This window comes from Phyllobates terribilis, unplaced genomic scaffold (assembly GCF_046119375.1).
Source record: "Phyllobates terribilis strain yellow unplaced genomic scaffold, ASM4611937v1 Scaffold_1__5_contigs__length_1240528914, whole genome shotgun sequence".
Taxonomy (NCBI): Eukaryota; Metazoa; Chordata; class Amphibia; order Anura; family Dendrobatidae; genus Phyllobates; species Phyllobates terribilis.
In genome coordinates this window covers 399,825,641-399,852,183 of record NW_027362761.1, presented here as the reverse complement: position 1 = coordinate 399,852,183, position 26,543 = coordinate 399,825,641, and the positions used below count along the sequence as shown (strand labels likewise).

Below are 26,543 nucleotides of genomic sequence, written 5' to 3'. Positions count from 1 at the left end.
GAGGAAAGATACTTTGAGGGACTTGATATTTTTTTTACTATGAAGAACCCGGCACTCAAATGTTGGATGCAAATAGAGGATGAATGTATTTACATATCATGCAACCCACTGATATTTTTTTTTTAGCTATGAGATGAAATTATAGAGCGGAGCTAGGCAGTACATTGCTTACTACTGACACCATGTACCTAGATTGTAACAGAGTATGAATATGCACCAAAAATTAGCTACTGTGTTGAAGACTCCCAGCTTTCAAGGATATCTGCCTGGATCCACAGACTTCTGAACCCTTCTGAAATCCCTTAAGACTTAATGTTCATTCCATCGTGGTTTAAACGAATGTATAAAAAAGACACAGTAGCTCATGAACTGGCCTACATGTTTCGACAGATTATGTCTTATTCTTGGCCAACAACCATGTAAACCAGTTCTTGGGCTCCTGTATCTCTTTCACTTTTTTTAAGTTTTTGATAGACTTTAACAGATGTATGTGTGGCGCCTGTGTCTGTAGTGCCACAAAATGCCAGCATGTGTAATATAATTTATATGTATTGCCAGATATGGTGGGGACTGGTTTCTCTGCTGTCATAATTGCATCCACACATTGTTACCCGATCCCTTACTGAGGGACTGTGCACTTTTACCTAAACCAGGAAGTTGTGCACGATCCCTCAGAGGGGAGGAGGTGCTTCTGAAGTGTAATGTGCTTCAGTGGAGCAGTGAAGTGTGAGGAAGATTTAGCATCATGGAGGTCCCTGTACAGAAAAGCAGCTTGCTCTCTGCAGAGGACAAGCTGCATGAGACAGGGTATCAGTCCCTAGAGCACTGAGACTTCCAAAGTCTGTGCTAAACTGAGAGTCTGCTCGGTCCTCATATAACGAGCAATGAAGTGTTTTGCCCTGGAGCTCAGCAACTGCATGGAATCAGGGACACTGTTGCAAGAAGAAGTGTTCTGACAGGAATCACGTTGCTTGTTTGCTGGAAGGGATCACGGATCCAGTAACTGTTCAGCTTGGATCCCTGGGGATCCAAGGAATCGTTTACCAGAGCTACTGTATAATTAGCAGCAGGAAGGCTACATACCTCACAGCAGACAAACTGAACCCTCACCATGCAGGTCTGTCCAAACTCCTTGTGAGAGTTATATAGAATCTTCTAGAACTGTTTGAAGAACTTCAGTAAAAGGTACAAACTGATTATCACCCAGTCTAATGCTGATTATTCTCTGCTGCTCCATTACTGCTCCAACCCCCCTGGAAGCCAGCCCTGGTTGGGAAGGGTTAATAATCTGGCACTGTTCATCACCACCTAACTCCCAGGGACCTTCATCAGTGCCCGGCCACACCAGGCCGAACATCCCAACTGGCGTCACAAACCTTTTTATTATTTTATTATTAATCCCCACAATTGAAAAAGACTGTTGCGCACCCCTGGTCGAGCCAGACTACCACTCAGAACGCTGTCCGCCAGTACCCTGACCACAGCGGCTGGCCGGGGTGGCACATATAAAACTATTATTATTGTAGTATTAGAATAGGTGCCAAAATACATTAATTCAGTAAGACTGTTCTAGAAAAGTTCATTCATCAAATGAGTGCCAAAAATACAGACATCTTGGAAATATTCCGCAGATCATGAAGTATCTTTCCAAACTGCTCCTATAGTTAAGATAATAACACTCTTTCAAATTCCAAATCTAATTTTAGACTGTCTCCAATCAGGGATTAGCATATCTATGTGCCCAAACATCAAAGTACTACATGTTTATTTACAAAGTGGTCAGTAACCCCAACATAAGAGAACCTAGCTCTGGTCATCCTCCAGAAGATCCTTGTCAAAAGCTGTGATGATAATACATGTACATGCTGAAAATTGACTATTGTCTGTTTACCATTATATGAATCTTACAATACAACAGTTCTGGCCATTGAGGTTATTAGATATAGTTTTATATCCCTTTGATAAACTGCATTTTAATTGAGTTTTTTGATGTATTGGGAGAAGTAGAAAATAATGCCCACAAGATATCCTAAGTAATTTTAGATGAAAAATTTTACTTTCATCCCACAAATTAATATTTTGTAATAGCTTAATTATTCAGTTCTTTTACATATTTTCAACATGAGAATGCTAGTCTGCCTTAATCTTGTTTTAAGACTCATTTGAAGTGATCAATATATGTTACGAGTCATTTGTTTCCAATCTATCGTATCGATAATTGATTGGAGCAAATGAAAAAAAAAAAAGGTTGGGATGAAAAAAGAGAAAGGATTGGTAAATGTTGCTTATGGGCTCATTTACTTTTACTCTGACATTGTTGCGTTGCACACAAATCTTGCTAGACAACAGTGACGCTCCTTGTACATTGCCTGTGCACTGACTAAGAGGATCATTATGATAGAAAAAAAACATATGATAGAAAAAAACATTATATAATTTGAGAAAGCTTTTTAATCTACAAATTGTTTTATGGGTCCTTCTGTGTAAATGGGGCTTTAGAAACAAAGTAATGGTCCGCTGAAAGTTTATCTACTCTTGACTCCCGTTCCCATGCTTATTCAGCTAATCAAAATGTGTGTTATTTCTGTAAAAGAAAAAAAAAAGAGAAGGTGTATAACTACCCAAAATCCAAAGTAAAGCTTTTTGTTGAAGATAAAATTGTATTTTCTTTAAAACATCCAACATGGCTGCTCCTTACCTTTGTTTCCCTTACAATGAATAGCCAAATTTACTACCCTACATAGTATTTGACATACGTGGCATTATACACCAGATCTTATGTCTATAATGCTTTCTAATGCTACTACTAAATGGTAGAGACATGTAAGTGATTGTGAAAACTAATACACATGTGTGGTGGCATTGTACTAATATTTGCACATTTTGGTCACCCTTCATTCAGGACAAAGGTTCTATTCACTGTCCAAACCTTGTATCTTAATATACTGGCCTAGGTGAAGTAGCTTGTTAGAAGCCTTCTTGGTACCTAGCACTTGGGTTACGTGTCCTTGTAGTCTCGTTCCCCGGTTATGCACTTAAATTCACCTCAACAAAACCCGAATTTAGCATTGACAGCTTTATTTTCCGATCGTTTGTCAAATGAAAATAACTATAGTTCTCTATATTTTAATATTCACTAGATTATATATAGCTAAGAATTGGATAGGTAGAAATATTGTAAAGATGGTAGAGTTGATTAAGGCTATCCTTTAGAATTACTTGATGGAACTGATCATTGCTAAAAAGACTGAAAATTATCAAAAATATATTTGATTATGGACAAAAATGTCCAAATTATTGAAATCTATGTTCCTGAAAATGTGAGGGATCTGTACTTGAGCAAATTGACTTGTTAAAGTAGTTATCTAAGACTTTTATTAGTTACGGTGTCGGGCTGAGAACTAACAGACAGGTAATTGCCAACTACCTGCCTGTCCTGCCCGGGGACAGTCTCTACCAGCTGAGTCAGCGATTACCCTGCTTCACTTCATCTCTTGTTAACAGAGCAGCTCTTCCTCTTCCACTCTGCTCTGTCGATGAGGTATCATTGTTGCCATCACGCTGATTGACAGTAAGCTCCCCGCAGTCATGCAGCAGGGAGCTGCCTGTCAACCTGACAATGCAGACATGCCCCACCAACAGAGCAGAGTTCAAGAGAAGATGCTTCTCTGTAGACATGACGTCAGCCACTGAATCATTGGCAAGAGCAGTCTGTGACCACTCATAGCTGGCAGAGATCAGCGCCGAACAGAACAGACAGGCAGTCATCAACAACCTGCCTGTTAATTCTTAGCCCCGTTCGCAAAATAATAAAAGTCCCGGATAACCCCTTTAAGCATGGAAATAAGAGAAATTAATATAACATAGAAAATGATAAATAGAAGGGAGTGTGTTGTTATATGATTTTTATTCCCAGCCCCAAACCACGTCCATGTAAAATAGACATTCTCTCCAAATCTTAGTTGTCTAATGAGCAGTAACGTAAACTATCTTTGTATTGTGTAAGGTATCAACCACTGAGGACTCAATAATTTTTTTTATTGAGTAATAGGAATCTAAAAGAATAATAAAACCAGATTATCCAGAATCCCATATTTAGCAATTAACTAATGCCACATTCTAGTAGCTTTGACAAATCAGATATAAATGTCATAATTGTTGATGCCAAACTTTACACGCCATATTGTAATTTAATGTAATAATACTGTGCGTAAGAAAATAATTTGCTACATTCCCTGGGCTTTCTTGTATTACTTTACCATGACTTGGGGTTAGTTGTACCACATTTATCATAACACAGATTAGCTGGCAAAAAGTTAAGATTCAGATTATGGCTGAGCTAAACCTCATAACTACCCTCATTATTGAAAAGTCAATGTTATGATAATGTATAATTGAATTTATGTGTGGTGTCGCTGATCCAAGGAGAATTTTGAAAGAATATTTACAATATATATGAACCTTTGACTATATGATTTGAGGGCACATACCACCCATACGCTGATAGTTCAGACGAACATTTGTTGAATTTTAATGCATCACTGTAGGAAATCTTTGAATGCATCATCATTCTCAAGTTTATGGGATATTTCCTGTCGTTGCCCTATCCTATATATCCTTTCAAAGTAAGGCTGGTCATATACAGTAGGATCCATCCACACAATGCTGTTACCCAGGCATCAGCAAGGCCAATTAAACTGTAGACATTATTGACCAAATGATATGGCCAAGAATTGATATTGCTGTAAGCTGGAAAACAAAGAATCTGTTCACTTTTGCAGGATCAGACCACATTACGATACGTCATAATTCTTCTGGAAGTGGCTCTCACCATCATACCCCTCTTCATATTGCATGCTTGAAGGGGAGACAAAAAATTATCTGCTGGCTGATCGAGCTTTTGCCTCGTCACTATGTCATGTGTATGACCAGAAGATACTGAACTTGGCTTTCATTATATAATTATGGATCTAAAGGGGAATGGTTCCCTCGCGAGAGTGCCAAGCCAGTGTAAGGAGACTTATAGGCTAAGGAATGCTCCTCTGGGAATTGAAATATACAAATAGCCTCTTTAGAAGGAAAAGGACTTTATCTCGGGAGCCACCTACTGGATGTAGCAATCCAAATGGTGACACCGAAGACAAAGTCCTCTTCCTTATGAAGAGGCTATTTGCATATTATATAATTAGGTAATCCTGATCATTGTATTGTGGGACACAATAGCCTAAGATGTGATGTTATATCCAATTTTAGCCAAGTTTACTATACTAGTACTATTTTACTCCCTCTACTAACCTACCTGTACCTGATATTGCAATTGCCCTGTGTGATTCAATCATAACTTCCAAACAGCAAGCATGCTGTCTTGAGGTCATATTTGACACAGAACTTTCCTTTATTCCCTATCTCCAATCACTTGCTCGCTCATGTTACCTGCATCTTAAAAACATCTCCAGAATCCGACCTTTTCTCACTTTTGAAAGTGCAAAAACTCTTACTGTCACTTTTATTCATTCTCACCTGGACTGAGGGATGAGGGAGCCATAAATACCAGGATAGGGGATGAGGGGTGCCATGCATACCAGGATTGGGGGTGAGGGGTACCATGCATACCAGGATTGGGGATGAGGGAGCCATGCATACCAGGATTGGGGATGAGGGAGCCATACATACCAGGATTGGGGGGTGAGGGTACCATGTATACCAGGATTGGGGATGAGGGAGCCATGCATACCAGGATTAGGGATGAGGGGTGCCATGCATACCAGGTTTGGGGATGAGGGGTGCCATGCATACCAGGATTAGGGATGAGGGGTGCCATGCATACCAGGATTGGGGATGAGGGAGCCATGCATACCAGGATTTGGGATGAGGGAGCCATGCGTACCAGGATTTGGGATGAGGGGTGCCATGCATACCAGGATTGGGTCTGAAGGGTTCCAATGCATACCAGGATTGGGGATGATGGGTGCCACGCATACCAGGATTGGGGATGAGGGGTTCCATGCATATCAGGATTGGGGATGAGGGAGCCACGTATACCAGGATTGGGGATGAGGGAGCCTCGCATACCAGGATTGGGATGAGGGAGCCATGCATACCAGGATTTGGGATGAGGGGTGCCATGCATACCAGGATTGGGGATGAGGGGTGCCATGCATACCAGGATTGGGGATGAGGGAGCCATGCATACCAGGATTGGGGATGAGGGGTGCCATGCATACCAGGATTTGGGATGAGGAGTGCCATGCATACCAGGATTGGGGATGAGGGGTGCCATAAATACCAGGATTGGGAATGAGGGGTGCCGTGCATACCAGGATTTGGGATGAGGGCTGCCATGCATACCAGTATAGTGATGAGGAGTGCCAAGCATACCAGGAAGGGGGTGAGGGAGCCATAAATACCAGGATTGGGGATGAGGGGTGCCATGCATACCAGGATTGGGGATGAAGGAGCCATAAATACCAGGATAGGGGATGAGCGGTGCCATGCATACCAGGATTGGGGATGAGGGGTACCATGCATACCAGGATTGGGGATGAGGGAGCCATGTATACCACAATTGGGGATGAGGGAGCCATGCATACCAGGATTGGGGATGAGGGGTGCCATACATACCAGGATTGGGGATGAGGGAGCCATGCATACCATGATTTGGGATGCGGGGTACCATGTATACCAGGATTGGGGATGAGGGAGTCATGCATACCAGGATTGGGGATGAGGGGTGCCATGCATACCAGGTTTGGGGATGAGGGGTGCCATGCATACCAGGATGGGGGAGAGGGGTGCCATGCATACCTGGATGAGGGATACCATGCATTCCAGGATAGGGATGAGGGATGGGGTACCATGCAAACCAGGATAGGGATGTGGAGTACCACACATACCAGGATTGAGGATGACGGGTGCTACGCATACCAGGATTGAGGATGAGGGGTGCCACACATACCAGTATTGGGGGTGAGGGGTGCCATGCATACCAGGATTGGGGATGAGGGGTGCCATACATACCAGGATTGGGGATGAGGGGTTCCAATGCATACCAGGATTGGGGATGAGGGGTTACACGCATACCAGGATTTGGGATGAGGGAGCCACGTATACAAGGATTGGGGATGAGGGAGCCACGCATAACAGGATTGGGATGAGGGAGCCATGCATACCAGGATTGGGGATGAGGGGTGCCATGCATACCAGGATTGGGGATGAGGAAGCCATGCATACCAGGATTGGGGATGAGGGAGCCATGCATACCAGGATTGGGGGATGAGGGGCGCCATGCATACCAGGATTTGGGATGAGGGGTGCCATGCATACCAGGATTGGGGATGAGGGGTGCCATGCATACCAGGATAGGGATGAGGAGTTCCAAGCATACCAGGATGGGGGTGAGGGGGCCATAAATACCAGGATTGGGGATGAGGGGTGCCATGCATACCAGGATTGGGGATGAGGGAGCCATAAATACCAGGATAGGGGATGAGCGGTGCCATGCATACCAGGATTGGGAATGAGGGTTACCATGCATACCAGGATTGGGGATGAGGGAGCCATGCATACCAGGATTGGGGATGAGCGGTGCCATACATGCCAGGATTGGGGATGAGGGAGCCATGCATACCATGATTGGGGATGCGGGGTACCATGTATACCAGGATTGGAGATGAGGGAGCCATGCATACCAGGATTGGGGATGAGGGGTGCCATGCCTACCAGGTTTGGGGATGAGGGGTGCCATGCATACCAGGATGTGGGTGAGGGGCCATGCATACCAGGATGAGGGATACCATACATTCCAGGATAGGGATGAGGGATGGGGTACCATGCATACCAGGATAGGGATGAGGAGTACCACACATTCCAGGATTGAGGATGACGGGTGCTACGCATACCAGGATTGGGGATGAGGGGGGCCATACATACCAGGATTGGGGGTGAGGGGTGCCATGCATACCAGGATTGGGGATGAGGGGTTCCAATGCATACCAGGATTGGGGATGAGGGGTTCCACACATACCAGGATTGGGGATGAGGGAGCCACGTATACCAGGATTGGGGATGAGGGAGCCACGCTTAACAGGATTGGGATGAGGGAGCCATGCATACCAGCATTGGGGATGAGGGGTGCCATGCATACCAGGATTGGGGATGAGGAGTGCCATGCATACCAGGATTGGGGATGAGGGAGCCATGCATACCAGGATTGGGGATGAGGGGTGCCATGCATACCAGGATTTGGGATGAGGGGTGCCATGCATATCAGGATTGGGGATGAGGGGTGCCATGAATACCAGGATTTGTGATGAGGGGTGCCATGCATACCAGGATTGGGGATGAGGACTGCCATGCATACCAGGATAGGGATGAGGAGTGCCAAGCATACCAGGATGGGGGTGAAGGGTGCCATGCATACCAGGATGTGGGTGAGGGGCCCATGCATTTCAGGATGAGGGATACCATACATTCCAGGATAGGGATGAGGGATGGGGTACCATGCATACCAGGATAGGGATGAGGAGTATCACACATACCTGGATTGGGGATGAGGGGTGCCACGCATACCAGTATTAGGGGTGAGGGATGCCATGCATACCAGGATTGGGGATGAGGGGTGCCATACATACCAGGATTGGGGGTGAGGGGTGCCATGCATACCAGGATTGGGGGTGGGGGGGTGCCATGCATACCAGGATGGGGATGAGGGGTGCCATGCATACCAGGATAGGATGGTGGGGACAGGATGGGGGCAGTACAAATACCAGGAGGGCGGCAGCACATACCAGCATGGGTGACCATATACCAATAAAAATGCTTGCCACCCGGGAGTAGTACGGGTTCAATAGCTAGTTTATTATAATGCTAGCTGGACTATACATAAGAAGCACTTTTTACCTTTTGGTCCCCCCTATTTCCTTATAGATTGTAAGCTTGTGAGCAGGGCCCTCACTCCTCCTGTAACTGCTGAATTATGTGTCACTCTGTGATGTCTATATAGTTTGTACCTGTCCTCACTTAATTGTAAAGTGCTGTGTAATATGTTGGTGCTATAAATATAAAATTATTATTAAAATTAATATTACTATAAGTTATGGGTGCCTGGCATTGTCTTTTGAGAATATATGTGATAAAAATTTCTAGAGTTTCACATCAACGAGACCTCTCTAAGTAAATATTATTCAGTAGGACATAAATGTTTCTGTCACTTAGGTAGCGTTTTGAATCTCTTTGCCATCCATTCATTAATTCCTCATTAAACCAAAGCTCTTGTCTGGCAGCTCATTACATAACCAGAATGCCAAAATATTGTGTGGGAAGTAAAGGGACATCTGGGATGTTCTGTAAATGTGTTTAACATACTAAAGATTGGACTGATAAGACAGGATAAATTTATACATCATCACAAGGTGTTTTTTTCTTAAGTCAAACAACTCTCAAGATTCACACATAATCTGGTGACTAATGGCAGAGTGCTAACTTCCTATGAATGATATATGGAGGCACTAGTGGCCTACTGGAAAATGATTGTTGACTTAATGGAGATAAATCATGTATTGAACCCGAAACTTATTCTCATCTAGATATATGATCAAGATGGGACACTACAGCACTTTATCGATGGAGGAGAACCCAGTAAGTCAAGCTGGATGAGGTACGTCCGATGCGCCAGGCACTGCGGGGAACAGAATTTGACAGTTGTTCAGTACAGGTAATGCGCTCGAATTTCTGAATTACATTCAATTCAATAATTTACTTTCAGAAAAGAACATATTAAGAAAACAGATGTGTTTAGTTAGGAAGGTCATAGGAATGAAAAAATGAAAACAACGTATGTATCTCACAGTATGTTTGCTAGACTTCAAAGAAACAGAAAAGCAGTTATAATAATGAGAACTGAAAAATTAATTTTGGTGAAATTTACTTCATCTCCCATGTTTGCTAGTTATACAAAACTTGGATATGGATCAGCGAAAGATTTAAGGAGTTACTTTAAAGTAAGTGTCCCATCTCTGGGGAGTTGAAGTTGTAGGTGACCATAGTATTGTGTAATAGCCATTTAAATAGCGTTTTTAGAGGGAGGGTTATCAGATAACCAAGGTGGCCTTCCTTGTGATGCTTATTTGCTTTTTATGGGTCGGAGGAAGTAACCTATTGAAGTAAAGTGAAGCTTAAAACAATTAGATCAAGCTAATTTCAATACTGCTCTGATTGACATGGACCACCAAAAATCATTATTTTAAGTTATAGCTAAATTGAGCTTAATTTTAGCTGCAACTTTTTTTCTTCATTAAAGAGGACCTGTCACTTGTTCAAAAATATTGAATTAAACGGAACCCCGTCATGTAAAATAACCCTATTAACCTGCACATATGGGGTTAATCTGCAGGTTAATAGCGTTCTGACACCTTGTGGTGCCCTCACTGAGAGATGGGAGGAAGAACTTAATTTCCCTGGCAGGCTCGCTCTTTCCGTCACATAGGTGGTGAAGGAACAGTTTTAGTCACTGCTCTATGTGTATAGAGCAGTGTAATCACCCTCCCAGCACTGACTGACAGCCTGGTCTAATGCTGATCCTGCTATCAGTCAGTTTAGACTTACCAAAGTTCCCCCTGCCTCAGCAGCAGCAATCTTGGGAGAAGGAGAAAAGGAACTCCGATCTGAGCAGAGGAGACAGCGGGAGGCAAACGGATGGCACCAAGTAAAGTGACTATGATAAGAAATATACCGGTAATCACTTTTTAGTCTCAGGTGAAGGGTTTCTTTAACACATATGAGCAAACATGCTAACCAGACTATCAGAGGCAGCTGAAATACAGTTTCCTTACTCTACATATACTGTATGCACCCAAAAAGCACAGATTTTCTAACTAAAAGGAAAGCATAGTATGTCTTATTATCGTTTTAAAATACTCCTTGTTGAAAGCAGCAGAATAACTGAAAACTAGAAATTAGAAAATTAACCTCCAGTTCTAAACAATTATAGTTATAATCAGTGTCTCGGCTGTAATATTGACTACTGTCCCATCCTGCACAGAGTGTGAATACTCTGACATCAATGTTAAAAAGGTTTTTCGGCCCCGAAATGCAAATTTTTTTAACTAATCTGTGCTGTATTGAAATATAATATACAACACTCCTATAAATTTAGCTTTTTGTTTCTGCCTTTCGTTCCTCCTGAATTTCACTTCATTACCTGCACCCACTTTGTTTACTTGTGGCTGTATCAAACTTGACAGCTCTCTGTGCTGTATCTTCTAACCTCACAGCCAGAGCTGGCACCGCCCAACCTCAGTGTCCAGCACCACCCTCTGCCCGTTCACTGCACACTTATTGGCTGTCAGTAATCTGCTCTTGCGCTGACCTCTGTAATTTATTCCAGTATTGGAAATAACAGATCAGTGTCCTGTATCTTCATCTGTGGAAGCAGCATAATCACTGCACTCCACACCTCATCCACAGTAGTAATAGAGCGTCACATGTCTCCACACCACATCCACAGTGGTAATAGAGCTTCACCTCTCCACATCACCACTGACATATGAGTACTGTGAAGTGAAGTCTATAGGGATGTCTGTGTGCAAGTATGTGTGTGTATACCTACATTTATACCACATAATACACCTCATCTGCTGCAGAACCTCAGTCTATAGTGATGTATCTATATATATACCACATAATACACCTCAGCTGCTGCAGAACCTCAGTCTATGGTGATGTACATACATATATACGACATAATACACCTCAACTGCTGCAGAGCCTCAGTCTATAGTGATGTAGCTACATATATACCACATAATACACCTTAGCTGCTGTAGAACCTCAGTCTATAGTGATGTGTGTATGTATATGAGGGAGGGATGGATGTATTAGGGAGGGATGGATGAATGGGTGAGGGATGGATGGATGAGGGAAGGAAGGATGGATGAGGGAGGGATGGATGGATGAGGGAGGGATGATGGTTGAGGCAGGGATGGATGGATGAGGGATGGATGATGGATGATAGAGGGATGGATGTACTCACCTCTGTAGAAACCTTTTCCTTCCTGGTTCCTCCAATCAGCTGAGTCATTGCCCTGCTGCCTGGCACTGAGTACTGCACAGGAGGATGGAGCAGGAGGGGGGAGGTGGGGAGGGTCAGGTGGTGGTGGTGGTGGGGAGGGTACTGGCAGAGACTGGGGGTGGCATCTTTTGTGACATCACCGACTAGTTTCTGCCATTACAAACTGTCAGCATTCTGCAACCTAGATACACACACAAATTATACAGAAAGCCCGGATAACCCCTTTAAACAAGAACATTGGGCTTGATTTCAGCCAAAAAACAGAGTACATAGGTTATTGTTGGTGTTGTGTCTCCACCCAGATGACTAATACCAGGTGACGTGCAAGGATGATAAAAGTTCACTTTTTGGCTTCCAGTCACACTGCTAATTTCCAGAAGGACAGGTTTAAAAAGGTAACAATCCCCACAATATCGTCATGGCATGTGATGACAGGGTCCTTAGGTATTTCATAACGTTGGCATTTAGTCTTCATGTAGCTGTACATACAACGTTCATTCCTGTGGGTCACTGCTCTATATAGAGAATAAGCTGCAGATATTTTGAGCTGTCAGCATAGCTTTAGTCAAGGTAAGAGAGAAATTGTTTTGAGGTTTTCGGCCATATGGGGTACAGTAAAAGTATAATAATGGAGGCCTAAGTGTAATCTACACGAATGTCCTGAAACACACATAGATTACTTTATTATTACTCACTTAGGCAGACCTAAATTCTGGCAGCTATTTTAAGTAGAAGTCATGTGTATTAAGGAATCATGTAGTTACAAGCATGGAAAATAAAAACATTTACATGCATCAGACATTTTAATAGCAATTTTTACATCCAGATGAGATGTTAACAGCTCGGTACAGTATGGTTTTAGTTGTTTCAGCTTTCAGAGCAATGAACCATGAAAATTAAATAAACTCTGCTCAGTCACCAAAAGAGCGGAGTGCTTAGGAGTACAAACACTTAAGGCTTCAGCCTATTTCTGCATTGTCTAAAGTTGTCCTTTTCACGAAAAGTCAGCTGGTTTGAATTGACTATGTTATGATGTCTAATATCTAAATGGAATTTTCTTCAAAGAACTGTGTGATTGATTGACCCTCGGTTGAACGTTTTGTTTTTATTTTTGAGGCTGACAATAATGTCCGTTGGCATGTGTTCTACTTCAACAGCGTTAGGACGCCATGAAGCTATCTTTATGAGTCATCCAACCACAATACTAAATACATGTCAGCAAAGGAAATATTATCCGAAACGAGAAAAATCCCTTTGATGTACTTCAGCATGCAGAGAGTTGTGCGAGTTTTGGAAGCATTATTCGCTTGGAAGAAATGGTGTATGCTTACACTATTTTTCGGTCTACCCTCAGAGACCACCCATCGCCTGAAAACAGTTCTGCTCTTTCAGCAGCAAACTGTGTCATTTGGTTTTTTAGTACGTTCATTGCTACTCCGCTTTGTTTATTTTACGGAGAGCCAAAGTGAAAGATGAAATGTTTGGAATTGTACAGCACAGAGTAGACTTGATTCCTCTCAAGTTTTGGAACTTACTATTGACTTTTTTTTTCTAATCTAGGAGAAAATTATTTTCATTGCTACAGCAAAGTCAAGAAAATTGTAAATTATAGAGAAGGTGGAAGTTTAAATGGGGAAAACAAAAACAGGCCGCGTTGAGAGTTTCTGACAGATATTCATAGAAAGCTGTAGAAATGTTCTGCTTAGCCAGCAGTGCCCTCCTGAGACAACATGGCTGTAAATAGAGAGACTAACAAGATAAATGGAAGTTTTGCAGCTGCAAGTAAAATATTGAGGGTCTGCACTTTTCTATTGATCTTTATGATTCTGTTGCCAAGAGTCAGTTTGTGGTGACAAAATAGGTTGACAAGTGCATATCTCACTGCAGTGAAAAATGCAGGGAAGGATTCCCATACGTCAGCAGAGTTATTCTACAACCAAATTACTTTGTTACAAATAACTCGCACTGAAAAGTGATATTAAACTGTATAAAGTGCTTAGATTACAATATAAAACAGATCAGGCTTCTATCTTTCAGAAACAACGTCACGTGTTCATGGGTTGTGTCTGGTATGGTAGCTTAGCTCCATTGAAGTGAATAGGGCTAGTGCCAGGAGCAATTTGTGGACCGGTGTGGCATTGCTTTAAAAGAGGACAGTCATGTTTTTAATCCGGTTGTGCGGTACTTTAGATTAACCCCCCATGTATCATCCCCCAGGTCCCTAAGACTTTCTGTAAATACCTTCTGCTGTTGATAATGTCTGTGAGCGGCGCTATCGGTGGCCGCTCACAGGCATCACGTGACCCCCGGCTGCAGCCGGCACTGACATCCGCTGATGTCACGACAAGTGCTGGCAGCAGCTGGGGGTCACGATCTTCCTGGTTCTACTGTGGATGCCAGGTTGTGGGTGGGGTTACCCCCCCACCTCCCCCGCGTCACACCCGGAATCCACCGCGCGCTCTGCCTCTCCCCATTCATTGGGAAAGCGCGCGGTGGATGCCGGGTGTGACGCGGCGGTAACCCCGCCCACAACCCAGCAGCCACCGCTGGGACCCCAGCGCTGAGTCATGCCTCACTTGTCGTGACGTCAGCGCGGGGTCACTTGATACCTGTGAGCGGACACCGATAGCGCCGCTCACAGGCATTATCAGCAACAGAAGGTATTTACAAAAAGTCTTAGGGACCTGGGGGGGGGGATACATGGGGACTAATCTAAAGTACCGCACAACCCCTTTAAGTATTTGCCATATCAAAGACAGAACACAATCACTTGAGATCTTAGTCATGAAAGTGTTAGAAAAATTGGCATAATGTATGAAAATTGATTTTGCTATTAGTTCGGCACTACGTCTGAATCCCGTTTTGTGGGGAGGGTTCGGATGCAAACCTCGACGGGACCAATGAACATTGCGCAGTTACACATCATGAGCTGGGGAGAATTTAAAGATATGAATAAATCACCTTTGTGGGAGTCTTGTTGTATCATAGTAGCAATTGCTCATCAAATTAGTGTTTTTAAGCAGGCTAATTTGCTTTGTTGTTAATAGCATTAATTATAGTAATTAGAGACAGCGTGTAATTTTCTTCTATATTATTATGATCAGTGGCATAACGTGAAACTCATGAGCCACAATGCAAAATCTCCAACAGTGCCCCCAAGTACAAGTGCTTCTCACTAAATTAGAATATCATCAAAAAGTTAATTTATTTCAGTTCTTCAATACAAATAGTGAAACTCGTTATTATATAGTCATTACAAACAGAGTGATCTATTTCAAGTGTTTATTTCTGTTAATGTTGATGATTATGGCTTACAGCCAATGAAAACACAAAAGTCATTATCTCAGTTAATTAGAATAATTAACAAAAAAAACCTGCAAAGGCTTCCGGTGCATTTAAAAAGGTCCCTTAGTCTGTTTCAGTAGGCTCCACAATCATGGGGTAGACTGCTGACTTGACGTCCAGAAGGCAGTCATTAACACACTCCACAAGGAGGGTAAGCCACAAAAGGTCATTGCTAAAGAAGCTGGCTGTTCACATAGTGCTGTATCCAAGCATATTAAAGGATTGTTAATAAAAGGCCATTCAAAAATTTGGGGGAGATTTACCAGGAGTGGACTGCTGCTGGAGTCATTGCTTCAAGAGCCACCACATACAGACGTATTCAGGACATGGGCTACAAGTGTCGCATTCCTTGTGTCAAGCCACTCATGACCAATAGACAACGCCAGAAGCGTCTTACTTGGGCCAAGGAGAAAAAGACATGGACTGTTGCTCAGTGGTCTTGTTTTCAGATGAAAGTAAATTTTGCATTTCATTTGGAAATCAAGGTCCCAGAGTCTGGAGGAAGAGTGGAGAGGCCACAATCCAAGCTTCTTGAGGTGTAGTGTGAAGTTTCCACAATCAGTGATGGTTTGGGGAGCCATGTCATCTGCTGGTGTAGGTCCACTGTGTTTTATCAAGACCAAAGTCAGTGCAGCCGTCTACCAGGAAATTTTAGAGCACTTCATGCTTCCCTCTGCCGACAAGCTTTTTGGAGAAGGAAATTTCATTGGCACCTGTTCACACTGCAAAAAGCACCAATACCTGGTTTAAAAACAACAGTATCACTGTGCTTGATTGGCCAGCATACTCACCTGACCATAACCCCATAGAGAGTCTATGGGATATTGTCAAGAGGAAGATGAGAGACACCAGACCCAACAATACAGACGAGCTGAAGGCTGCTATCAAAGCAACCTGGGCTTCCATAACACCTCAGCAGTGCCACAGGCTGATCGCCTCCATGCCACGCCGCATTGATGCAGTAATTGATGCAAAAGAAGCCCCGACCAAGTATTGAGTGCATTTACTGAACATACATTTTAGTAAGCCAGCATTTCGAATTTGAAAAACATTTTTCAAGCTGGTGTTATAAAGTATTCTAATTTACTGAGATAATGACTTTTGTGTTTTCATTGGCTGTAAGTAGTGATGAGCGAGCACTAAAATGCTCGGGTGCTTGAAGCTCAGGTCGAGCACATTGGAATACTCGGGTGCTCGACCCGAGCAACGAGCCCAATGTAAGTCTATGGGAAACTCGATCACTCTGTTTGTAATGACTCTATATAATATACGAGTTTCACTTTTTGTATGGAAGAACTGAAATAAATTAACTTTTTGATGATATTCTAATTTAGTGAGAATCACTTGTATCATGGGTTTTTAATAGTACTAGTCTTCTCATATGAGCCAAAGGGATCTTTTGGGCCTTGTTATGCGTGAGGACCAGGGTGAGACTGTAATCCCTGTACCCACTATAGCTATGCCCCTGCTTATCATCAAATAGCTACTAATAGTTAAAGGGGTTTTCACATGAACAAAGTATATTTTAATTAATAGATCTTGGAATAAAAATAATTTACACAACTGGATGTTTTTTTTAGAAAAATGTTCCTGTGCTGAGATAATCTTATAAATGTGCCCCTCCTGTGTACTGTGTAATGGCTGTGTCTGACCGTACAGGGACATGGTCTGATTATACCACATCTCCTGGGCAGGGGAGAAATCAAAAGAGTATGCAGACATTACAGCACGGGATCACAGCTGCTGGTTTCTGTGAGGCAGAACATTTCACTGCCTGTTTTTAAGCAATGTTTTACTTCAAGGAAAGAGTCAGCTGTGATTCCCTGCTGTAATGTCTGTATAGTCGTCTTCTCCCCCCCTCCTGCCCAGGAGATGTGGTATGATCAGACCATGTCCCTGTACGGTCAGACACAGCCATTACACAGTACACAGCAGGAGCACATTTCTAAGATTATCTCAGCACAGGAACAATTTTTTTCAAACACATCCAAGTGTGGAACTTATTATTATGCAAAGATCTATTGATTAAAATGTTGATTAAAATTAACTTTGTTCGTGGGAAAACCCCTTTAACACACTAGAGCAGCTGAACCCAACAATTTCAGTATGAGTATATTACATCTAATGTATATTGGTTGAATCCCAACTCTCCCCTGACAGTAGATGTATGTTGGATTTCAAAATGCCCAATCCTTCTAATCATAGGGGACATAAGCCCCGGCCAGAGATGTCTGGCATCAGTTTACTCCACTCTCCCCAAACAAAATGCATGCATGCCAGGTTGAGACAAGAGTATATATGGATGGGGGTCAGGAGAAATTTTAATTATTTCCCAATTCTTCTGTGTTTAAGATCTCCTTCCAAGTGTCCACAGTTTAAAGGGAATCTGTCACCAACATGATGAAGACTCAGAGACTCTGATTCCAGTGATGTATCATTACTGGGCTGCTTGCAGTAGTTTTTCTAAAACAATTGTTTTATGAGCAGGAGATTATCACCCGGGGACTAGTTAACCTGCTGCAATTTAGCCAAATCCCGCCCTCACCACTGATTGAAACCTTTCTGCTTGTGCACAGTGTACACAGAAAGCTGTCAATCAGTGGTGTGGTTGGGCTTAAGCAGAGCTCAGCATTCAGAGAACTGCTGGATCTGCAGGAGTCCAGTAAGTGACACATAGCTGGAATCAGGGTTTCTACCCCTACATCATGCTGCTCTCAAATGAGATAGCAAAAACCTGGTGACAGATTCCCTTTAAAGTTTTTACAAGTGATACATTTTAAAATAAGCTGTCATATCTGTGTACCTGATGAGTAGCACAGTTCTTGGCCATTATATGACTAATATATAGAATTGTTTCACCATGTTTCCCCTCTGAATGCTCCATCTCTAGTCATCAGTTTTCCCTGAGCTACTGGGTGGAGACTATCTGCTATGATTTTTCCCATACACAGAGTGCAGCATGTCCTGCTCCCCAATCTCACTGTAGCACACCCTCAGATGCAGCAACAATGTGGAAGACATTATACAGCAGAACTAAGCAGTGCAGCTGTGAATCCAGCACTGGGGTAAAAGAAAACGTAAAAGAACCTTCGACACTGTCTTTGTGAGTCTATCTAGCTTTGTTTCACTATAAACAACTTCCTCCTCCACCCAACTCTTTATAGACTTCAGTAGGCAGCATGGAACCTAATTCCGCATTAAACTGATAATTTATTCTGCCCCTCAAGAGTTTTATACTATTTTTAATTTGAGAGGGAATAATTAACTTAGAAGATCAGAGGGAGAGCTGCTGTAGAGTTTTCTAGGAAATATTTTTTCCTTAATCTTCCACTGTTTAAAATAAACAACAAAAAACTTTACTTACTGATGCCAACTTCAGTGTCAACTCTTTGCTGCTGCCCCCAGTATTTGCTGACAGGCTGCAGTGGTCACAACTGCTGCAACCAATCACTGGGCTCAGCGGAGATGCCAAGGTAGTTGGCGCGAGTGTCAGTGGCAGAGAGGGAATGTTTATGTTTGTTATGGTTTAAAAATTAGTTCTTGAAAAACTCCTATAAAGTAACCCTAAAATTGACATAAAATATCACAAGAAATCAGCCATGTTAACCTCTCTGTCCTGTGTCTGGCTGTAAGACAACTCTCTGCAACTGGGTCCTCCGATCACCGCTCTGTCCACTCTATAGCAAGAAAGATAATTAAGTCTTCTTTACTTAGCCAATTCTTAGAAAATTAAAACAGATCAGCCAGAAATTACCCACTATGTTCTCTGCAAGATAACAACAAGAATGTTTGTTTTATGGATATGCAGAAAATGATATAGCCTTATGGGCATACACAACATTAGTGCAACCTGTGCAGCCATACTGGAGCCCAAGAGTTGAGGGGCCACTTCCATCTCCAAAGCAGAAATGGGCTTTTATCACAGACAAATAAGGGGTGCATTATGATAAGCTAATAATCTGCAAAGGTCCCATATACTGTTCTTGCGCAGGGCCCTCTTTAATCTGTGTCGCCCCTCTACGGACTGACAAACTTATCTCATAGCTACTTATTTTGGTTGTAGCTCTGGATTAGTGAAAGATACACAATATTGATATTAGCTATACTAGAGTATGCTCAATATCTGATTCTCTGCTAAGAGTCAATATGGCCTTCAGCTATAGAAATGAGACCTATGAGACAAACTGATCGTACAGGGATGTGCAGCCTAAGAACCCTATTATGAAGTCGTTTTTTGGCTGTACAGTGTCACTTTTGAAGATAATGAAAGTGTCTTGTGTGGATTGTGCCCTTTTTATATTTACTATTTTTTTATTTTAATGGTTAAAATAGTATTATCTTTATTTTGTGATATGTTTCCAACAAAATGTTTTTTTTCTTCTGTTTTAGAAGTGATTGAAGGAAGTAAATAGATCAAGTATGATTGATTTTCTGTTATTTTACCAGATCAAGCATATTCTACAGAGCTTGTATTGACATTCCCCGGGGCACAGAGCTATTGGTGTGGTACAATGACAGCTACACGTCGTTCTTTGGGATTCCATTACAATGCATCGCTCAGGATGAAAACTGTAAGACATTATTCATTATGCTGTCATACACTGGATGGTTTTCTCTTAACTTGAGTTCATTAGAAAATGATATTTTTGATAGTATTATGTGACCGCTGTATTTTAACGATGAAAAAAACCTTATGTCTTGTAGTGAACGTCCCATCACCTGTTATTGAAGCCATGTCCAGACAAGACACTCTACAATCCTTCAACAAAAATGGCAAGTTGCCTTCTTCTACATTGCAGAGGTCCATAGTTTTTCCACAGACTCCATGCAATAGAAACTATTCTCTACTGGATAAATCTGGGCCTTTGGATACAGGATATAACCAGATTAATGCAAAAAACCAACGAGTTCTTGCCAGCCCAACCTCAACAAGCCAACTCAACTCAGAATTCAGTGACTGGCATCTATGGAAATGTGGACAATGCTTTAAGACTTTTACCCAAAGGATTCTACTACAGATGCACGTATGCACCCAGAATCCAGACAGGTAAAACAAGATGACATGAGCAATGTCATAAAGGTTGCTTTAGCTGCAGTATTTTTGGATTAATGAGAGGCACTTACTGACATTTTTATCAAGAGTTAAATTTATCACATTTCTGAAAGTGCATCAAGTGTCTAGGTTTCCTAATATTTTGATGGCCACTTGCTGTGGTGCTACACTCTAGATCTTAGGCTTCCTTATGCCAGAAAATGAAAGCATTTAATAGAACAAATACAGCACAGTCTTATATGGTCAAGGCCTGCCTAAGTACAATTTTGAAGAATAGTGCCCACATCTTGCCACCCAATAATAAATGGTAAGAATGAGAAATTCTGACCCATTAGTATGGAATATTTCACCAAAATAGGATTATTTTTGACTGTAAATGTTTTGTAATTTGGTCCTCAGTAGTTTGATATTTTCCAACTTAATTGATGAGATTAGTAACTTAGGCTAGAACATTAGGGCAGCACATTGTGCCACGTTTGTGCAGAATTGGATGTTTCATCCGCATTCAAATGGCGTGATGGTAGTACATATTGCGGTTCTTCTTTAAAAATAGAACCACTTCAATGACAGTTGAGTCAGAGATCAAATTTAGGGGAAATTTAAAAGGAAATTGTGAGATAAAGGTAAAAATATTGATACAAATATTATAAAGCATTGGGGCATATTTATCAAATCTGTCTAATTCTTAAACAGTTCAAACCTGGACTAGACAGTCCTAAAATGCACCAAAGTTATCAACGTGGTTCATGCTGTTTGATAAATCTGTCAAATTTTAAGGTTATCTAGTCGAAGTTTACATAACTTATTTGTTGACTTACTTTGTGCCACATTTTTGCATATTTTGGTACATTGTGTTGCACTTTAAACCACATGCTTTTTCTGATAAATCGCACCACTTTTCAGGTAGGCCACATACCCTAGCCAGAAAAATTGTAAAAAGTGTCTAAAATCCATCATAAATATGGTGCAAGGCAGAATTCTGGTACATTTAGCTTGAAAAATATGCCCCACTGTATGAATATATTTGCTTTACTAAAATTTTAAGAAACATTTTTGATCTTATTATGGAAGTCTAAGGACATACAGTGCTCAGCATTAATGCATACACCTCCTTGGAGAAGTAAGATTTTAATCAATATCTCACACAAGAACAATTCCCAAAATTTTGACAAGACTGAGTTTCAAAGAACATTTTTTTAACCCATAACAAAAGTAAGATTAATAATATAATCTTCATGTTGAAAAAGTGCATATCTCCCAAAGTGACAAAGTGATGGTATAATGATAATAATTTTATTTATATAGCGCCAATGTATTCCACAGCACTTTACAATTAAGATGGTATCATATTTTCTTTCAATATAGAGCAGTACGTTTGTGAATTCATGATACCATCAATGAAATGTAGTTCCCTGTCACCAGGAAACTCATGCAGCCCCACATAACCACCCACTGTATGCAGCATGCATTTAGAAAAATTAATTTAGAAAAATGCATGATGCATAAAGTTAAGCATGGTGGTGGCAGTATCCTTAAGTTGGGCAGCATGAGGGCTGCTAGTGTTAGGGAGCTACATTTCATTGATGGTATTATGATTTCACTGGTGTACTGCTGTATATTGAAAGAGATGATGCTACTATCACTCCATGCCCTTGGTAGACGTGCACTTTTCCAACATGATAATTATCCAAAACATACAACTGCTGCATTTCTGAAGAAGAACAGGGTGAAAGTGATTTAGTGGCCAAGTATGTCTCCTGATTGTTAGAACCTTGCTCTTAGGTTTTTTCCTTTGCTGGTCACATGACCTTGTTGGCCTATTTAATCCTGCTCCGCCCTTCTGGCTTTGCTGGACTTCATTGTATAACTACTTTCTAGCTAGCCTGTGCTCTGTATCTAACTCTGTTAGTTTGCTTGGTCTACGGACCTCAGTGTTCTATATATTTTGTTTGTTTGCCTGTCTGCTACTATTTCTGTTAGGATGTGTCCCATTTTCCTCCCAGTCCTTAGTACTTGTAGGGATTCCTTCCCCACATCTATAGGTCTCCGTACAGACTAGCTTAGGACTTTAGCAGGTCTGATCGCAGGATCAGGTCCCCTGTTACATCGTAGGGATAAAGCTGAGTTCTATCGTAGGGACAGATCTCCTCTCTTTCCTTAGCTCTGGTAGCAGAACATAACAGTAAGTCCAGCCTGCAAATTCTCTAAGGAAAGATTTTTCTGTTCCATCATGGTGTCGGTTCAGGATTTGGCTCATCGCCTGCAGGGACTCTCTCTGGAGGTGGCCGAGCTCCGTCAGCATGTGAGTAACTGTCCTGGAGCACATTTCTTGGAGCCTAAGGTATGTTTGCCGGATTTATTTTTTGGTGAACACCGAGAATTTTTTTCATTTAAAAATGCTTGCTTATTGTATTTTCGTTTGAGACCCAAGTCCTCTGGGGATGAATCCCAGCGCATAGGGTTCATAATGTCACTTTTGCGCAAAGAGCCTCAGGAGTGGGCCTTTTCTTTGCAACCTAGTGATACATGCTTCAGATCAGTGGATAGTTTTTTTTCTGCTTTGGGGCTATTATATGATGATCCTGACCGTGTCGCATCAGCTGAGACTGCGTTGAGACGTTTGAAACAGGGATCAGGTAATGTGGAAAAATATTGTACTCATTTCCGTCGTTGGTCTACTCAAACAGGGTGGAACGATTCTGCTCTGAAAAGTCTATTTCTTGCTGGGCTCAATGAAAGGGTTAAAGACCTGCTAATTGCTTATCCTACACCTGAAGATTTGCAACAGGCTATGCAATTAGCTATACGGGTGGATAGGAGACTGCGTGCAAGGGTTAATGAGAGCAAATCCTCTGCTATGTCAGTTTCTGGTTATGAGAATGTGTGTACTAACAGTGGTGAACCGATGGAGATTGGATCGGTGGCACCTCGCTCTCAAGAAAAAGATCGCAGATTTTCTGAAGGCTTGTGTTTCTATTGCGGAAAATCTGGTCATTTGATTAAAGGCTGTGAGCTTCGTATGAAGAAAGAAAAAAAAATGGTCAGTCATGCCCGTATTGCCTGTTTAAATTCCAAGGGTGTATTTTTAGCTGCTTCCACGATTTCTCAGGAAAAATTAATGGAATTTCGGGTGTTTGTTGATTGTGGGTCTACTCTGAATGTAATTGATGGGGGATTCTTGGAAAGACTCAATTTAAAACCCGAACCTTTATCATCCCCCATTGCTGTGGTTTCTGTGGATGGTTCCCCTTTGAAGAATATTACTCTCAAGGTCTGTGAATTTCCTCTCACTATTAATGGTGTTCACCATGAGAAATTGGATTTGGTAGTTTTGAATAACTTGCCTTCTCCAGTAATATTGGGATTGCCCTGGTTAAAATTTCACAATCCTGTACTGGATTGGTCTACCAGTGAAATTAAATCCTGGAGCCATAAATGTTATGACAAGTGTTGTAACGGGCGTATTGCAGCTTTGGATAGGGGAGAATTGCCTGTTCCTATTCAGGATTTTTTGAGAGTTTTTTCTGAGAAGGAATCGCAGGTTTTGCCTCCCCATAGAGACTATGATTGTTCTATTGAACTTGTCCCTGGAGCGACTCTTCCTAAAAGTCGTTTATTTAACCTTACTATTCCTGAGAGGAAGGCTTTGGAGGAATACATACAGACAAGTTTGGCCGCCGGTCACATTAGGCCCTCTAAGTCTCCTGTGGCGGTTGGATTTTTTTTTGTAAAAAAAAAGGACGGCGGTTTACGTCCTTGTCTGGATTTTCGTGAGATTAACAAAATTACTGTACGCAATCCTTACCCACTGCCATTGATTCCTGATCTGTTTAACCAGTTAATGGGGGCCAAGTGGTTCTCTAAAATTGACCTTAAGGGGGCATACAATCTGTTGCGCATGAAGGAGGGTGACGAATGGAAGACTGCTTTTAACACTCCTGTGGGTCATTTTGAGAATCTGGTTATGCCTTTTGGTCTTACTAATGCTCCTGCATTTTTTCAGAATCTTATTAATGACATCCTTAGACCTTTGATCAGCAAAAATGTGGTTGTGCATTTGGATGACATTTTGATTTATTCGCCGGATCTGGAGTCTCATTGGCGGAGCGTACGTGAGGTATTACAGTTGTTAATGGACAATTCGCTTTTTGCTAAGCTGGAGAAATGTGAGTTCGCTGTACAGAGAATTAGTTTTTTGGGTTACATTATCTCCAGCGAAGGTTTTGAGATGGACCCGGTTAAAGTTCAAGCTGTACAGGAATGGCCTAGGCCTACTGGTTTGAAATCGATACAGAGGTTTTTAGGTTTCGCCAATTATTACAGAAAATTCATAAAAAATTTTTCTAGTATTGTCAAACCTCTGACCGATCTCACCAGGAAAGGTGCTGATGCGGTTCAGTGGTCTTCTGAGGCCATTGAAGCTTTTGTGTATCTCAAGGAGAGGTTCACCTCTGCTCCCATCCTTATGCAGCCTGATGTGACTAAGCCGTTTTTGGTTGAGGTTGATGCTTCCTCTGTGGGGGTTGGCGCAGTATTGTCTCAGGATAACGGGGATGGATTACATCCCTGTGCCTTTTTTTCAAAAAAATTTTCGGAGACTGAACTGAATTACGATATTGGTAATCGGGAATTATTGGCTATTAAACTCACATTTGAACACTGGCGCCACTTCTTGGAAGGTGCGGAATTTCCCGTTCAGGTTCTTACGGATCATAAAAATCTGATTTATCTTGATGCTGCCAAGCGCCTGAATGCCCGTCAGGCTAGGTGGGCACTGTTTTTCTCGCGGTTTAATTTCTCCGTTACTTACATCCCTGGTACTAAGAATGTTAAGGCGGATGCCTTGTCTCGCAGTTTTTCTCCCATAGTCGGTGCTGAGAAAGAGGAGAACATTTTACAAGAAGGTGTTGTGATAGCTGCTTTGGACTCCGTTTTGGAAGATGAGATTCTTAAAGCACAGGAGAATGCCCCATCTAACACTCCTCATGGGAGGTTGTTTGTGCCTGGGACCTTTAGGAGAGATTTGTTTGTTGAGCATCACGAATCTCGGTTGGCAGGTCATCCCGGAATCTCTGAGACCAAGAGACTGGTGAGTCGCAGTTTTTGGTGGCCTGGATGGCAGAAGGAAGTCATTAAGTGGGTGCGTCAATGTACTATATGTGCTAGATCTAAGTCCTCACATACTCCTGCTGCGGGGTTGCTTTGTCCTTTGGAGGTTCCCAGTGCTCCTTGGACACATTTGGCTATGGACTTTATAACTGACCTTCCCCCGTCTGAGGGTTTTACTGTCATCTGGGTGGTCGTGGACCGTTTTAGCAAGATGTGTCACTTGGTTCCCTTCGTCAAACTGCCCTGCGCTAAAACTCTCGCTAAGGCCTTTGTCAAGGAAATTGTCAGACTTCATGGCGTTCCTACTGACATTGTTTCTGATAGGGGTCCTCAGTTCGTGGCTCGTTTTTGGCGTGCCTTTTGTGACAGGTTGGGAGTTCATTTGTCGTTCTCGTCCGGATATCATCCTGAATCTAATGGCCAGACAGAAAGGAAAAACCAGGATGTTGAGCAGTTCTTGCGTTGTTTTGTGGCAGACAATCAAGAGGGGTGGTCTGAGTTTCTGCCACTTGCTGAATTTGCTCTGAACAATCATACATCTTCTTCTGCTGGTTGTTCGCCTTTTTTTTGTTGTTCTGGGAGACATCCGTCGTTTGGGTCGTTCTCCAAGTTGGGATCTGCCGTGCCTGAGGAGGAGAATTTTTCCGGTGATTTGGAGAGAGTTTGGACGGATGTGCGTGGTAATCTTCAGGAGGCCAACAGAAAATCTAAAGACTACTTTGATAGGAAACGACAGGAGGTTTTGTTCGCTGTTGGTGACATGGTTTGGTTGTCCTCTAGGAATCTGCGGTTGAGGATTCCTTCTAAGAAATTGGGTCCCAAGTTTGTAGGGCCCTTTAAGGTGCTTCAGGTTGTCAACCAATCTGCTGTTAGGTTGGAGGTTCCTACCTCCTGGAGAATTAATCCGGTATTTCATGTCTCTCTATTAAAAAAAGCTGTTGTGTCGGATGGTGACGCCTCTGCCTCTGT

The 26,543-nt window shown here is 42.2% G+C and overlaps 1 protein-coding gene across 1 annotated transcript in view; it reads left to right on the top strand.

Annotated features, from left to right (window-relative positions):
• Positions 1-26,543, top strand: part of PRDM6 (PR/SET domain 6) — a 155,762-nt gene that overhangs the window by 88,793 nt on the left and 40,426 nt on the right. Inside the window, exons 4-6 of the mRNA XM_073654925.1 lie at positions 9,585-9,712; positions 19,859-19,983; positions 20,117-20,459. Of these exons, the coding sequence (XP_073511026.1) occupies positions 9,585-9,712; positions 19,859-19,983; positions 20,117-20,459 (596 nt within the window). The remainder of the gene's footprint in view (positions 1-9,584; positions 9,713-19,858; positions 19,984-20,116; positions 20,460-26,543) is intronic.